The 12737-nt window shown below is 42.9% G+C and overlaps 1 protein-coding gene across 6 annotated transcripts in view; it reads left to right on the top strand.

Moving 5' to 3' along the window:
* The first annotated feature begins 2170 nt into the window (after positions 1-2170).
* LOC137356078 (centromere protein F-like) overlaps positions 2171-12737 on the top strand; it is a 47673-nt gene continuing 37106 nt past the window's right edge. For 2 of the 6 annotated variants that reach the window (XM_068021874.1, XM_068021880.1), the window contains exons 1-5: positions 5079-5202; positions 5869-6007; positions 6985-7181; positions 10668-10864; positions 11568-11683. In XM_068021874.1, coding sequence (XP_067877975.1) covers positions 7020-7181; positions 10668-10864; positions 11568-11683 — 475 coding nt within the window. In that variant the 5' untranslated portion in view covers positions 5079-5202; positions 5869-6007; positions 6985-7019. The other 4 variants (XM_068021875.1, XM_068021878.1, XM_068021877.1 and 1 more) reach the window with 4 other exon arrangements.

The raw sequence follows: 12737 nt of genomic DNA, 5'->3' as shown, positions 1-12737 counted from the left end.
ATCTTTTCCCTTCTCCCTCGTATGTTTATGCAGCTTCCTCTCAAATATAAATATATCTGTACTATTCGCCTCAACCACTCCCTGTGGTAGCGAGTTCCACATTCTCACCACTCTCTGGGTAAAGAAGTTTCTCCTGAATTTTACACTGTTTCCTTTCTACTGATTGGATTTCTTGGTGGCTATTTTGCATAGATGCCTCTCGTTTTGTTTTTCCCCACAACTGGAAACGCACTCTCTTTACTCTATCAAAACCTTTCATAATTTAAAAAATCTCTGTTAGGTCACTCCTTGCCCTTTAAGAGAAAAGAGACCAAACCTGTTCATCCTTTCCGGATGGTTATAATCTCAGTTCTGATATCATCCTAGTAAATCTTTTGTTGAACCCTTCTCCAGTGCATCTGATTTTTTTATAATATATACCAACCAGCACAGTATACAGTACTCCAAGTGTGGTCTAACCAAGGTTCAATACAAGTTTGGCGTAAACACCACTAGTAGCAATATTTCAATTCGCTAGTGTTATGAAAGTGGTTCCATTTTTAAATATTTTTTGAGGACTTGTGTGTAAAAGTCTGTGGAAATCTGAGGAGCTGCTGGACTGTTTTTCTTTAAAAAGGTCACTGGAAGGACTTTGGGACTTGGTTTAAAAACACACTTACTGGAAGTTACATGTCCTCAGCCAAGTAAACAACTGGAGCCGTGGTGACTAGGAGGAGTTGTTTACAGAGAAGTGACGTCAAGATTTATGGTGGTCAAGAGTTGGTTTTGTTTTGGATTGTTTTGAGTCAGTTGGGTTTGCAGCTTGCTGAAAGAAGCACCCAGCTCATCCTTTCTCCACCTCTCTGAGAAACCCTGAGAATCCAGAGTGATAGCTGAAACCCCTGATGCCACATTTCTCTGGAAAGACTGTCAGACTAAGCCTCGAAGTCGCCTGAAGGGAACTGGTTTGAAAAGGTCCCGGTGACACCTGCCCGCACATATTTGGGAAAGCTGATATCATTCCATATCATCTCCTTTTCCTTCAAGCATTAACAAGTATTTGGTCAAAGTCTTTTTTTTTGTCTTTTTTATAAAGAGATCCCTGTGAAGAAAACCTCTTTATTTTTTTCTTTAATCTGTGCATGTGTGTTTTTAGAGTTTTAGAAGGAAACTTTCATATTTCAATCTGTTAATGCTTTGCATCTTTATGAATAAATTTTTTTTTATAATAAATTGACAATTTTGTTAAACTTGGTGGATTTTTTTCTGAAATAAAAAATAGAGCATATAATTGGCTGTTTCGGTATCTGGATAAGCATTTAAATATGTGTGTGACCCTTGGAGAAGTGTAAGTAGAGGAAGACTGTGCACTCCTCCTGCCTCAGTTGTAGCACTAGAAAAACTTGATAGCAGACATGGTGCCTTTATTTTAATGGGAACATCCATTTTACTACTTTGTCAAGGGACTTAAAGGCCAGCCTCTCCTTGTGTGGCATGCACTTTCTATCGGAATCACTGGACAAGAAGATGCAGCAACTCTGGGTCACTTTTATCCTCCCAAACCCAGAGCTATTGAAGCCAGTTGTGTCCCTGCTGTACAGGTACACCATACAGAGAACCAGGGACCCTCATAGACTATATGCAATAGCACCACAAGGGGTGCTACCTTTACCATATTGTGTCACGGGTGAGAAGTGTGATAATGAAGCTCGCCTTAACACTGGGATATTGAATAATCTTCTGATGTGAGGACAGGGGACTGAGTCTGACGCAGGCATTCGCTGTGTAGTCTCATATTACAAACTATGAACTTGCCTGGGTATGTGAGATGTGGGGGAACGACTGGCACCTCTGAAACTGAACTCCACCAAGCAGTCAATGCCTTCTGGAGAGGAGAAACCTCGGTCTTTAAATTGGAAAACTTTTTTTTATATATACACAAGTCCTTAGTAACTGGTCAAACGAGTTTAGTTTTATGTTACACAAGTTTCCTGTTTTTCTAACACGCCCATGTTTTGGCAGAGCCTCCTATACTTGGATGCTCCCCTACCCCAGAACACATCTGTTCCCTGCCTGCTGAGGTTTGTTGTTGAGAACTGGGGAAGTAATTCTCATTTTCTTTGGGGATGAGGGGATTAAACGGATGGAAGAGTTCATGTTAGTTCAGATTGGACACTCTGGAAGTTCTACTCAATGCATTTCTGTTTGAGGTATGTGTGAGAGTGATGGGTTGGGTGGCCTATTCTTCGTGTGTACTTTCCAACGTTCATTGCAGAACCTGTATATCTGCTTTTAACTACTGCTTAAAATCAGATGGCCTGTTTATAGAAATGAAAATAATACATTTGTGGATAGTGTTGGGGTCAGATCACACATCCCTTTCCTGGTAGCAGGCTGGGTTTGAAGGCAGGCTACATTTGATATGAAACTTTCCCCTCTGTGGTGCTTAGGAGTTGGTTTAAGTTTTCAGCACTTTAATTTTGGGTTGGCAGCTGTGGTGCTATTCCTGCAATCAGTCACCACATTTATGCTTTCACCTAGTCCTTTTCCATCAGGTGTTGGGCTGAAGTGGAGCCAGATACAGCTCAGAAATCCCTTGACAAATTATTCTCCACTGCTGCTGAAACAAAGACAGCTAAACTCATAGAAAAGATATACATGTACTTTAAAATACAAAATAGCCTTAAATAACTAATCCAGTTCCTAAAGGGCACTAGTCACTGGGATAATCTTGCCGGACTGTTTTAATCAGTGGATAATCCCACTCGGATAGAAATTCCAAAGGATGGTTGGTACAGTAGGAGGGAAGCAAATTGTTGGAGCCAAGTGGAGAAAGGAAAAAGAACAAAATAATATCCTCAGGATGGTCTAAGACAATTTACAAGTGGTGATTTGCTTTCTAAATGTAATACAATTTGCGGCAAACATGGAATGCTTTGCGTCAAATCATTTGAAAGTGAATTGGTTATGACGTGCAAAGAAAGGATATGGGGATTGGACAAGGAAATGGGATTAGAGTAAATGACTTCAGTTTATTTAGTGTCAGTGCAGGGAAGGATGGGCAAAATGGTTTCCTTCTGTGTTGTAATTGCTATGATTATGTAAGAATTTGTAAATGGTAAATGCTTTCCTGGTTTTCCTTTTCTGCTTCCATATCTGGGTTTCTTAAGAACATGAGTATCTTTAGGAATAGAACGAGAAAAAGGTGTCAATCTTAATCTCATCCCCTTTTCATTATTCAGTGTCTTCCTGTCTCCAACATATTTCTCAATTCCTTCTTTCCCCAGAATTCCATCCACTTGTTGCCTGTTTATATTGTCTGCTACAATGTATTTCTCCAGTAATCTAAACCACAACTCTAGGTCTTTGAGACTTTTATCATAATTTCTGTTACGACGAGGTGAGAAAGGGGTCTAGGGGTTCCTCTCAGCCTTTGCCTGGTTTAACCAAAACAGTGGTTTAATTTTTAAAAAACTGTTTTTAGCTCCCCCTCAGTGAATCCTTTTTCACTGCTGTCCAATTGTAAGGCAAAGAAATCAACCAGACAGGTTTTCTTAGATTTAAACAAGAAAGGTGGAGGTTTATTAACCTTAAACTCTAATTTGGTTTACGACTACGAATATGCGATGCACCCACGCTAGCATGCATATGCGGTAAACACACACGCAGATAGAGACAGAAAAAGTAGAAAGAATAAAGGGGAAAAGTCTGGGCAATAGCTGGGATAAATTTACGGTCCTTTGAGTTTGATGTGGAGTCTTTGATTGCCAGTAAGTCTTGCCGTTTCATTGGGGCCCAGTGCACACTTTAAAACTTGTTTCGATGTAGGAGTCTTTTTCTTGTTGAGGTTTAAATGACTTCAATGGATCCAGAGATTTGTGAGAGAGAGAGAGCGCTAGCCAGGAGAGGGGCTGTTGTCTTCCAAGTTCAGTGGGAATCTGACTGCAACTATCCTGCGAGCAGTTCAAAACCAAGAACCTGGGCCAGCGGGTTAGTCATGTGACTAGCTGATTTAACAAACTCCTGTGTTTTTGTGGATTTTCTATCTTCGCAGACACCCTGGCATGCTGGCTTTCTTACACATTCAATGTCTGGTGATCAAAATCCATTTGGGTTAATTGGATCAGGGAGCTGTTCTATTGTCTCTGGGCAAATGTTTTCCAGCCGCTGCTGATCTCTTTAAACAAATCATTACTTCATTCCAGCAACAGTTTAAAATTAATGTTCATATGATGAAATTAATATGCCTCATTCTTGCCATGTTTAAGCTGCACTTGAGTTTTTTTTGAGGTATGAAACCGAGGCCCTGCTGCTCTCTCAGGTGTTTGTAAAAGATCCCAGGGCAGAATTTGAAAAATGGGTGAGTTCCCCTGGTGTCCTGGCCAATCCTCATCCCTCAACTAACATCACTAAACCAGATTATGTGGCTTAAATAAAAACAGAAAGTGCTGGAACTACTCAGGTCAGGCAGCATCTGTGAAGAGGAGCAGAGTTAATGTTTAAGGTCAGTGACCTTTCATCAGATTATGTGGCTGTTTATCTTATTGCTGTTTGTGGGTGCTTGCTGTGCGCAAAGTTGGAAACCCTGCATGGAAAGAGTGGTAGGAGTTTGGGGATTTCTTCCACGAATGGCAATCAATGCCAGGTTCGCTGTTAATTGTAAATGTGAGATCTTAATTGTTAACTAAGGCATTCAGGGAAATGGGGCAAAGGCTGGTATTTGGAGTTAGATCGCAGATCAGACGCTAGCTATCTCATTGAATGGCAGGAGTGGCCGAAAATGACCTCCTCCTCCTCCTGTCCCTATGTTTTAAATGGCCATACAATCTGGGTGATGCCCTACCCAGTGGAATTGCCTAATTTTGGGCAGTGAGGGGGGGGGGAGGCAAGAGGAGAGAAGTGGTTAGAAAAATGCTTTTGAAAGAAGCATTTCATTTTAACAATTTAAAATAAGCTAAACACCATTAATAGAAAAAGAAGCCACCACAAACAAGTTGGGGCGTGTGTGCTTTAGCTCTTCTCCTTTGGGCTGTTGCCAGGGGAACGAGTCCAGCTGGGATGGAGGGGGCGGGGCGATGACGTCACCCAATCAGCGCGCACCAGGTGAGGGGGCGCGAGCTGCGAGTGAGGGAAAAGGAGAGGAAAATAAAATAGGAATTAAAAACCTTTTTTAGTTTTTTAATTCTCTCAGAAAACCTGAGGCAAAACGGGCTCTTTTCCTCGGTAGGTATCTATATTCCGTACTGATGATTTTTTAAAAAAGATTTTTAAGAGCATTTGTTTTTATGTTAAATAATGTTGTTCGAGAGGCATTTATTTGTTCTAATAGTTTTTTTTAAAAAAACAAATGCATGGTAAATAAAATGAGGGAAAGTAATCGTTTTGGAAAGGTTTTAAACAAATATGTTTATTTTTGTTGCGCTCGCCTCATGCGCCGCCCTCAATCGAACGTGATGGCGCCGAGGTGCGGCCCGCGCTGCGCGCTGATTGGCGGCTGGCCGGAGGAGGCGCCGTCTGATTGGCTGGCGGCTTTCGGCCTGTCATTCAGCGACGTCACGGCCATACTGGCCCCCCCCACCCCGGGACAAGTTTGGTTGCGCGGTGGCCCTGTTATCCCCACGTGATGAGAGGAGGAGCAGGAAAATGGGCTCAACTCCCAGAGGGCTGGCACTGACTCCACAGAAACAAACTGGGCAGTGCAAAAAAAATAAATCTCACACCATGATCTCTTCACAAAAAAAATACAATTAACACTTGTAAAGAAAATCTGGGAGGGGGAACCCCTAGAAAATTCTGGTAAATGCACGACATTCTGTAAAATAAAACATCAGGTTTAATGTTTTCGATAATTGACAATTTAACTCGCTTTCATTTTTCATTGTTTTTCAGGTATGGGCAATGTTCTTTCAGATTCAGGTACCTCTTGGTAGAGATGGGACGCGGTTTTTATTAGGAGATCAGAAAGTGCCGGAAATACTCATCAAGTCTGGCAACATCTGTGGAGAGAGAAACAGAGTTACCGTTTCAGGTCTGCGACCCTTCATCAGATGTTCAGACATGGCAGCCAATTAGCGCACAGCAAGCTTCCACAAACAGCAATGTGACAATGACCAGCTTATTTTTGTGATGTTGATTGAGGGGTAAATATTAGCCAGGATATTGGGGAGAACTGCCCTGCTCGTCTTCAAAATTGTGACTGTAGAATCTTTCCTGTCCACCTAAGAGGGCAGAGGGGTTTAATGTCCCGACAGCGCGGCGCTCCCGCGGTGCTGACCCTCCGATAGCGCGGCGCTCCCGCAGTGCTGCATTGGAGAGTCTCCCGAGATTTTTGTATTCGAGTCTCTGGAGTGAGTCTTGAACTCTCAACCTTCTGACTCCGAGGTGAGAGTGCTACCAGAACTGAACTGATATCACCTTTACCAGATTGATTTTATTTGATGCAAACTAAACTCTGAGAACTCTGATCATAAGCATACTGATCATAAAGTCCCACGCAAGTGGATCATACAATGGAGGTGTTTCGCAGGCGTGCACAGCCTTTTTTTTTTAAACAACCCATTGATGCCAAACAAGTGAAGTGCCTGGTGGGGGGTGGGGAGCAAAGAAATCAGCTATGTGTGTTCAGAAAATGTTACGGCATAGAACCAGGCCCAACAGGTTTATGCTGGTGTCAACAGCTGTAATCCCTATTGGAAAATGTGCATGTTGGTGTTGGGTTAGGACAGGATTGAGCTCCGCTGCAAAGTCACTTGTGGTCAGATGTCCTATGGCAATTGTAGGTCTCATACAAAGAATGGCCACAATAAACAGAGCTGTCGGGATTTATGAGACTATCCCTGGAATGGGTTTTGAGAGAGGAGATGAAAGTGGAAAAGAAAAATAAGCAAAATGTGAAAGCATCAGGGAGAAAGCTGCTCTGGAATGGCTCTTCCCACCGCAGATATCATCCCCTTCTATGCCACTTGTGGTTCTGTTTTTGTGCTCAACAGTTTTGCTTTCCTCTAGGTCTGATTGTCGATTGATGTTGTGTCCCAGTTATCATGAGTTGGGCATTGGAGGAATGGAAATCCGAACTATCCAGCAGAGCCCTGCAGAAAGTATCTGAGTACGAGAGCCAACTGGAGAAACTGAAGAAGGAGAGACAACAGAAGCAGCTTCAGCTGGAAAGTTTAGAAGTTGCATTCCAGAAACAAAACCAAAAGGTAATTTCACTTTTGCTCCCCCTTTCACGGGTAATTTTCTGAGCTCCTAAAAGCACGGACTCTTGTTGGGTTTGAGGGAAGGTAAGAATCGTGAGACAAAAAAAGATTGAGGTCCATCTAGTTCGCCTTCGACCATCATGATACGATAACGGAGTTGTTTACTAATCATAGCAATCAGTCTCTGTTGAACAGTCTACAACAGACCCAGGCATGAGGCGAGGAAAACCCTTGTCAGTGACAGTTCCGATTTTTTTTTTAAAGGCCGTCTTTTGCTCAAAGTTGGAAAGGGGGTGGGGAGAGGGAGTGTGAGACGGGGGTGGGGGGGGGGTGTGGAAAGAGATTGAGTGAGTGAGACTTGGGAAGGGGGAGAGAGTGAGTGAGTAAGACTGGGGAGAGAGGAGAAGGACTGGGGTGGGGAGAGAGAAGGATTGGGGTGGGGGGAGAGAGGAGGAGATGGACTGGGTTGGAGGGGGGGGGGCAGAGACTGTGGTGGGGAGAGAGGAGGAGAGAGACACACAGATGGACGAAGACAGAGGTGGGGGAGAGAGAGCGATCAAGATCACTCCTGATAGAGGGGCATCTATCCGGAATACTGTGCAGCGCTACTTTGTGTGTGGGCAGACATTGACTACTTGTGCAAGCAAAAACAATGCCAGGTATCTCACTAAATCAGTGTTCAACATAGTGACAAAGAAAGTAAGTTCACAAATTAGTCTTCTCATTTAAAGCTTCTTCACAAAAATGCATATTTTTTGTTGTTTTGATTAATAGATAAATTTCTAATGCCTTTATCTTTCCGAAATTTTCTCACTGGCCCACAAGTAGGACAAAGATTGTAATGTGGCCTCTCATGTGAAAAGGTTGGGCACCTCTGCAGTTTCTGACTTTCAGACCCAAAAGACTGGTTTTAAAAAAAAAATCGGGGCAGCTTCTTGGTTTTGAGGCAGACTTTTTAAAAAAAATTGGAATGGTCAGTTCTGGTGTTAAAATTTCCTTCACCCTTTATAATTACATGATGTACTAACTATTAAAAACTGAAATGCTGAAGTTACTTTGGTGATTTTATACAAATGCATTAGTCCACCGTCTTGACAGTAATCAAAGGTAAGTAAAGGGAAAACTAATGATTCTACACATTTGAAGTGGCCTGAAAGCATTTGCATTCATTACAGATCATTAACAGTGCTATAATTAAATGATTCCTTGTCAAAAATAATTTTCAGACTTTTTTTGTTTTCGGCCACTAATTTTCAGACCTTTTGGACATCAGCCACTCTCACCCCTGTTTATTATAACAACTAAACTAAAATACACCCTCATTAACCAAATAGTACTTTGTAAGTAGCTGATACCCCAAATTACAAAGCAAGGTATTTACTTAATGAAATGATTGAAAACCTCACACCAGAGCTTGAAAGTTGCAGCTATGAGGAAAAATTGCATAGGCTAGGATTGTTTTCTGTGGAGCTGAGGGGAGAACTTAATTGAGTAGACAGGAAGGACCTGTTTCCCCTGGCGGGGAGGTCGGTTACCAGGGGACACAGATTTAAGGTGATTGGTAGAAGGATTAGAGGGGGACATGAGGAAAAACCTTTTCACCCAGAGGGTGGTAGGTGTCTGGAATTTGCTGCCAGGAACGGTGGTGGAGACAGAAACCCTCAATTCTTTTAAAAGGTACCTGGCTATGCGCCTGAAGTGCTGTAACCTGCAATGCTATGGACCAGGTGCTGGAAGGTGGGATTAGATTGGGCGGCACAGACACAATGGGCTGAATGGCCTCCTGTGCCGTAATTGTTCTATGGTTCTACCACATCTACATGTTACACAGTCCTCCTCGATGGCTAAATCTTTGTGGTTAAAAGTCCCAAACTTCTCCCAGTTGCAATGGGTGGATCTCCCAGACCTTTTCAAAATTCATGTCCTCTTCGCTCACTTCTCCAAGCACTTTTGTCTTGGATGTCCGTGAATAAGGCGATTCCTGGTAATCCTGTTTGGCTTTTACTTCTCCGCAAATTTCAACTTTCAAAACGGGTTCAAGTCTTGGCAACCTTTTGCTGTATCAGGCTTCTGAGAGCAGGTATGCTCTCTCTCGTTCTCGCTCTCTTGGCTGCCAATGCTGTTTGTCTTCCTCTCTTACACCCTGTTCTGAGGCTGCCACTGCTGATCTTCCGTACAGCCTGTCTGCCTTCGGGAAATCTGTTAAACTTATCGAGAACCAATGTCAGTAGCTCGTCTGTTTCAAATATACAAAGCCCAGAAGTCTGGTTCCACAGAGCCACTTGCGCCTTTTATTGTTTCCAGGTGTTAACAGCTGCCTGGTACATTTGCATCCTCAGAATCACTAATTTCTTGCTTACGATCCAAAAGTCTGAGAGGGTGAAACCCATTGTTTTTCAGATCTTGTATCCCTGCAGTCTCTGTTTTTCAGAAAAAAGACTTTGATCTGTGTTCGCTGTTATCCTGGTAATCAAGATTTCTGTCTTGTCCTTAAGCTGAGTGGATGTGAGGTCACCTGACTTCTCAGACTCCATCTTAAACTTTTAAAGATCGCAGTTTTTAAAACACAAAGTCCAACTTTCATAACACTCAAACGTGCCACACTTACCACACGTCATGTCTTAAATTACTCATGTACTGTATCCCAGAATGTTGTTTTCTGAAAGAAATTGATTTAATTTGCATTTGAATGAATCAATACGAACTGCTTCTCTCTCGCCCCCTTTCGAGAGAGAGCATCTTCGTAACTTTTTCACTTCAAACATTTTCACTCGTGATACCAAGGCTAGGCTTTGGCATCTTCCAGTGGGAAGAATCTATGTGAAAAGAGGAAAGAGAAATTTTGCCAGTAGCATTTAAGATGCTATTCAAGACATTTTTTGAGTGATAGGATTTAGAAATGTTTCACCATGTGAGGGTCATCGATGGGTTTTACTCCCACGGCGTATCTATCGATCCTGCATGATTGAGAATGTATTCTCCTACATCTGGGGAGCGTGAGAGGGAGTTTTGGTAGTTTGGGACAAACACATGGGAGGAAGGAGGAGGAAGTGATGCAGTTATAGATTCCAACTTGTTGGTATTCGATATAGCCTTTTCTACGTACATTACCCTGTTTGGAGAATTGTTTCAAAGAAGCTGAATACCCTGTTAAATTGGTGCTTACATGGCAGATATAACAACAGCTTGTGTTTATATAACACCTTCAATACAGTATAACATCTCGCTACTTCACATTGTAATCAGACAAAAATTAACACTGAGCGAAAGGAGATATTGAGAGGGGTGAGTAAAAACTTGCTAAGAGGTTGGTTTTAAGGAGGTGGGGGGGGGGGGAGGGGGTGCGGTAGTGGAGAGAGAGAGAACGAGTGGAAAGATGCAGGGAGGGAGTTGTTACTGTTTGTGCATCTTGAGTGACATCCACCTGCTATTCTGGGTGCACCACCTGCGACCTTGTGCTGATTCTGTGCTACTTGTGTTATTTTTAAGCTTGAAGGTGAACGGAATGAAAATGCCACCTTGAAGAGAGAGGCGCAGGGCCTGACGGAGGCATGCAACAAATTAGAGAAGGCACAGCAGAGGCTCTGCCATGAGATTCAGGTAAAGGAGGCCCTGGTATGCAGTCTGGAGGGGCAGCTGCTGGCGGCAAAGAAACAGACAGACAACCTGGAGCAAGAATTAAAAAGGTACCATCTCGGCTTGTGCCAGCTCATTTGCTGCACTAGGAGGTGCTGTTGGTGGATCTATACCCCCAGCAAAGTGTTTGAATTCAGACAATGTGAATGTTTAAATGGTGTGTAAGCATCTGCAGTGTTTGTACAGAGTATTAAATCAAAGATTCAGGTGAGTGGATATGGAGTGTGTGATGTTTTGCAATTTGTTATCCGGGGCCCAGCTGTGGTGCAGTTCATTTGTAATTGTTCTGATGAAAAGTTGGTTACATAAGAACACATTATGTCACAGATGAGAAATTAAGTCCTTTCTTTCTCTCATCATGACCTTCAGTCTCTCCGTCACAATCTTTCTTGCCTTTTCTGGTGCTGCTGTAGTTGGCACTACTCTGCAGTTCTTGCCTTTTATCCTTCTCATCCACAAACACATGCGGGACTCGTGCTGTTACATACTCTAACTCATTCTTTGCCAGGACTGCAAAAACTGTTGGACTCCTCACCACTCTCAGCTTTTCCTTCCTGCTACAATCTACAGGCTTTTAAAACCCAAGTTTGGTGTCACCTAATCAACTTCCTGACTTCCCTGCACTTCTATTCTTCTCTTGATGGTGGTGTCCTTGCATCCATAGGCTTTGCTCCTTCATCTCAAGTCGTTCAATAATAATTTTAATTTTAAAAAAAACTTTTAATACCAAGTAAAACCCTGGAATAATTTCAGGCTGGAAGCGGAGCTCGAGCGAAGTCAAAGGGCCCCAACACCAGCAGAATGTCAGCTCCACCCTACTCCAACTAAGATCTATCCTGGGTGTACCACGCTCAGCAGGGCCAGTGAGGGTAAGTCTTAAAGCTGAAGACGAGCAAACTCGGAGTATTTTTTAAGGTTCTGTTTTGATTTTGAGGCATAAGGTTACCTGATATAGATAAGAGGTGGGAATATCATTCCATTTTGGACACACGATATTAGCATTGAGCACTCCCCATGTGATGGAGGGAAAAGTGCTCTCTGTACACCATCCCAAAATTGTGCTCTAACTCCAACCTCAGAACAGTGCTGTCTTACTGCACGAGTGTGACCTCTTCATTGACCCAAACTCCTCAATGTGTTGGTTCTTTGATTGGAAGTTTCAATCAGTGTCAATTTAAAGGCAATATGCCCACTTGGAACAAGGCTGATGCTGACCCCCAGACCCATTTCTTGTTGGACCCTTTGCCAGGTGACAGGGAAGACAATCATCCCATCAGTCCCGGCTGGATTCAGACTCCTTTTCAAGCTCCCGGTTGGCAAGAAACTTTGTTAAATTTTCTGTAGAAATTGCAATAAGATCCCCATCCAATTTTTAAAATCTTTATTCACTCCCCATATGCACACTCTGCCTTTATGCCGACCAGTAAGGAGCATCACATGCTCCTTGACAACTTGGCAGAATTATAAGTCGAAGGGGTTGAAGTTCCAGTCCTTGCCTGTTAATAGGCTGAGCTGTTGCACGGTCTTTGTCCTATTTACTGTATCGTTTTTGTCCCCTCTGCTTTCTCTGCTCCTCTCCTGAAGATACTGAGATGGCTGCTGTTGAACTTCCCAATACCCCATATTGTATGTGTGATGCAGACCTCAGGCATTACCAGGCTCTTTGACTGTAGAAAGTATCGCAGCTGAGAATGACCCTGCCTTCACTGTATATACATGTATGTTTTCAAACGGGCAGGGGGGTGGGGTGGGGTCTCTGGTTTGAGATCAAGGTTGCGATTTTGACCATTTCATTCCCATGCTAACCCAGGGTTGCAAGGACCATTTGTTGACCTTCCAGGCTAACAGCTAACTCTGCATAGCATGGATCAGCATAGCATCTGCAGTATTTTGCTTTTATTTGTGTTTAATTCACTGCCACTT

The sequence above is a fragment of the Heterodontus francisci genome, chromosome 44, assembly GCF_036365525.1.
Source record: "Heterodontus francisci isolate sHetFra1 chromosome 44, sHetFra1.hap1, whole genome shotgun sequence".
Taxonomy (NCBI): domain Eukaryota; kingdom Metazoa; phylum Chordata; class Chondrichthyes; order Heterodontiformes; family Heterodontidae; genus Heterodontus; species Heterodontus francisci.
This window is presented reverse-complemented; position numbering and strand designations above follow the sequence as displayed.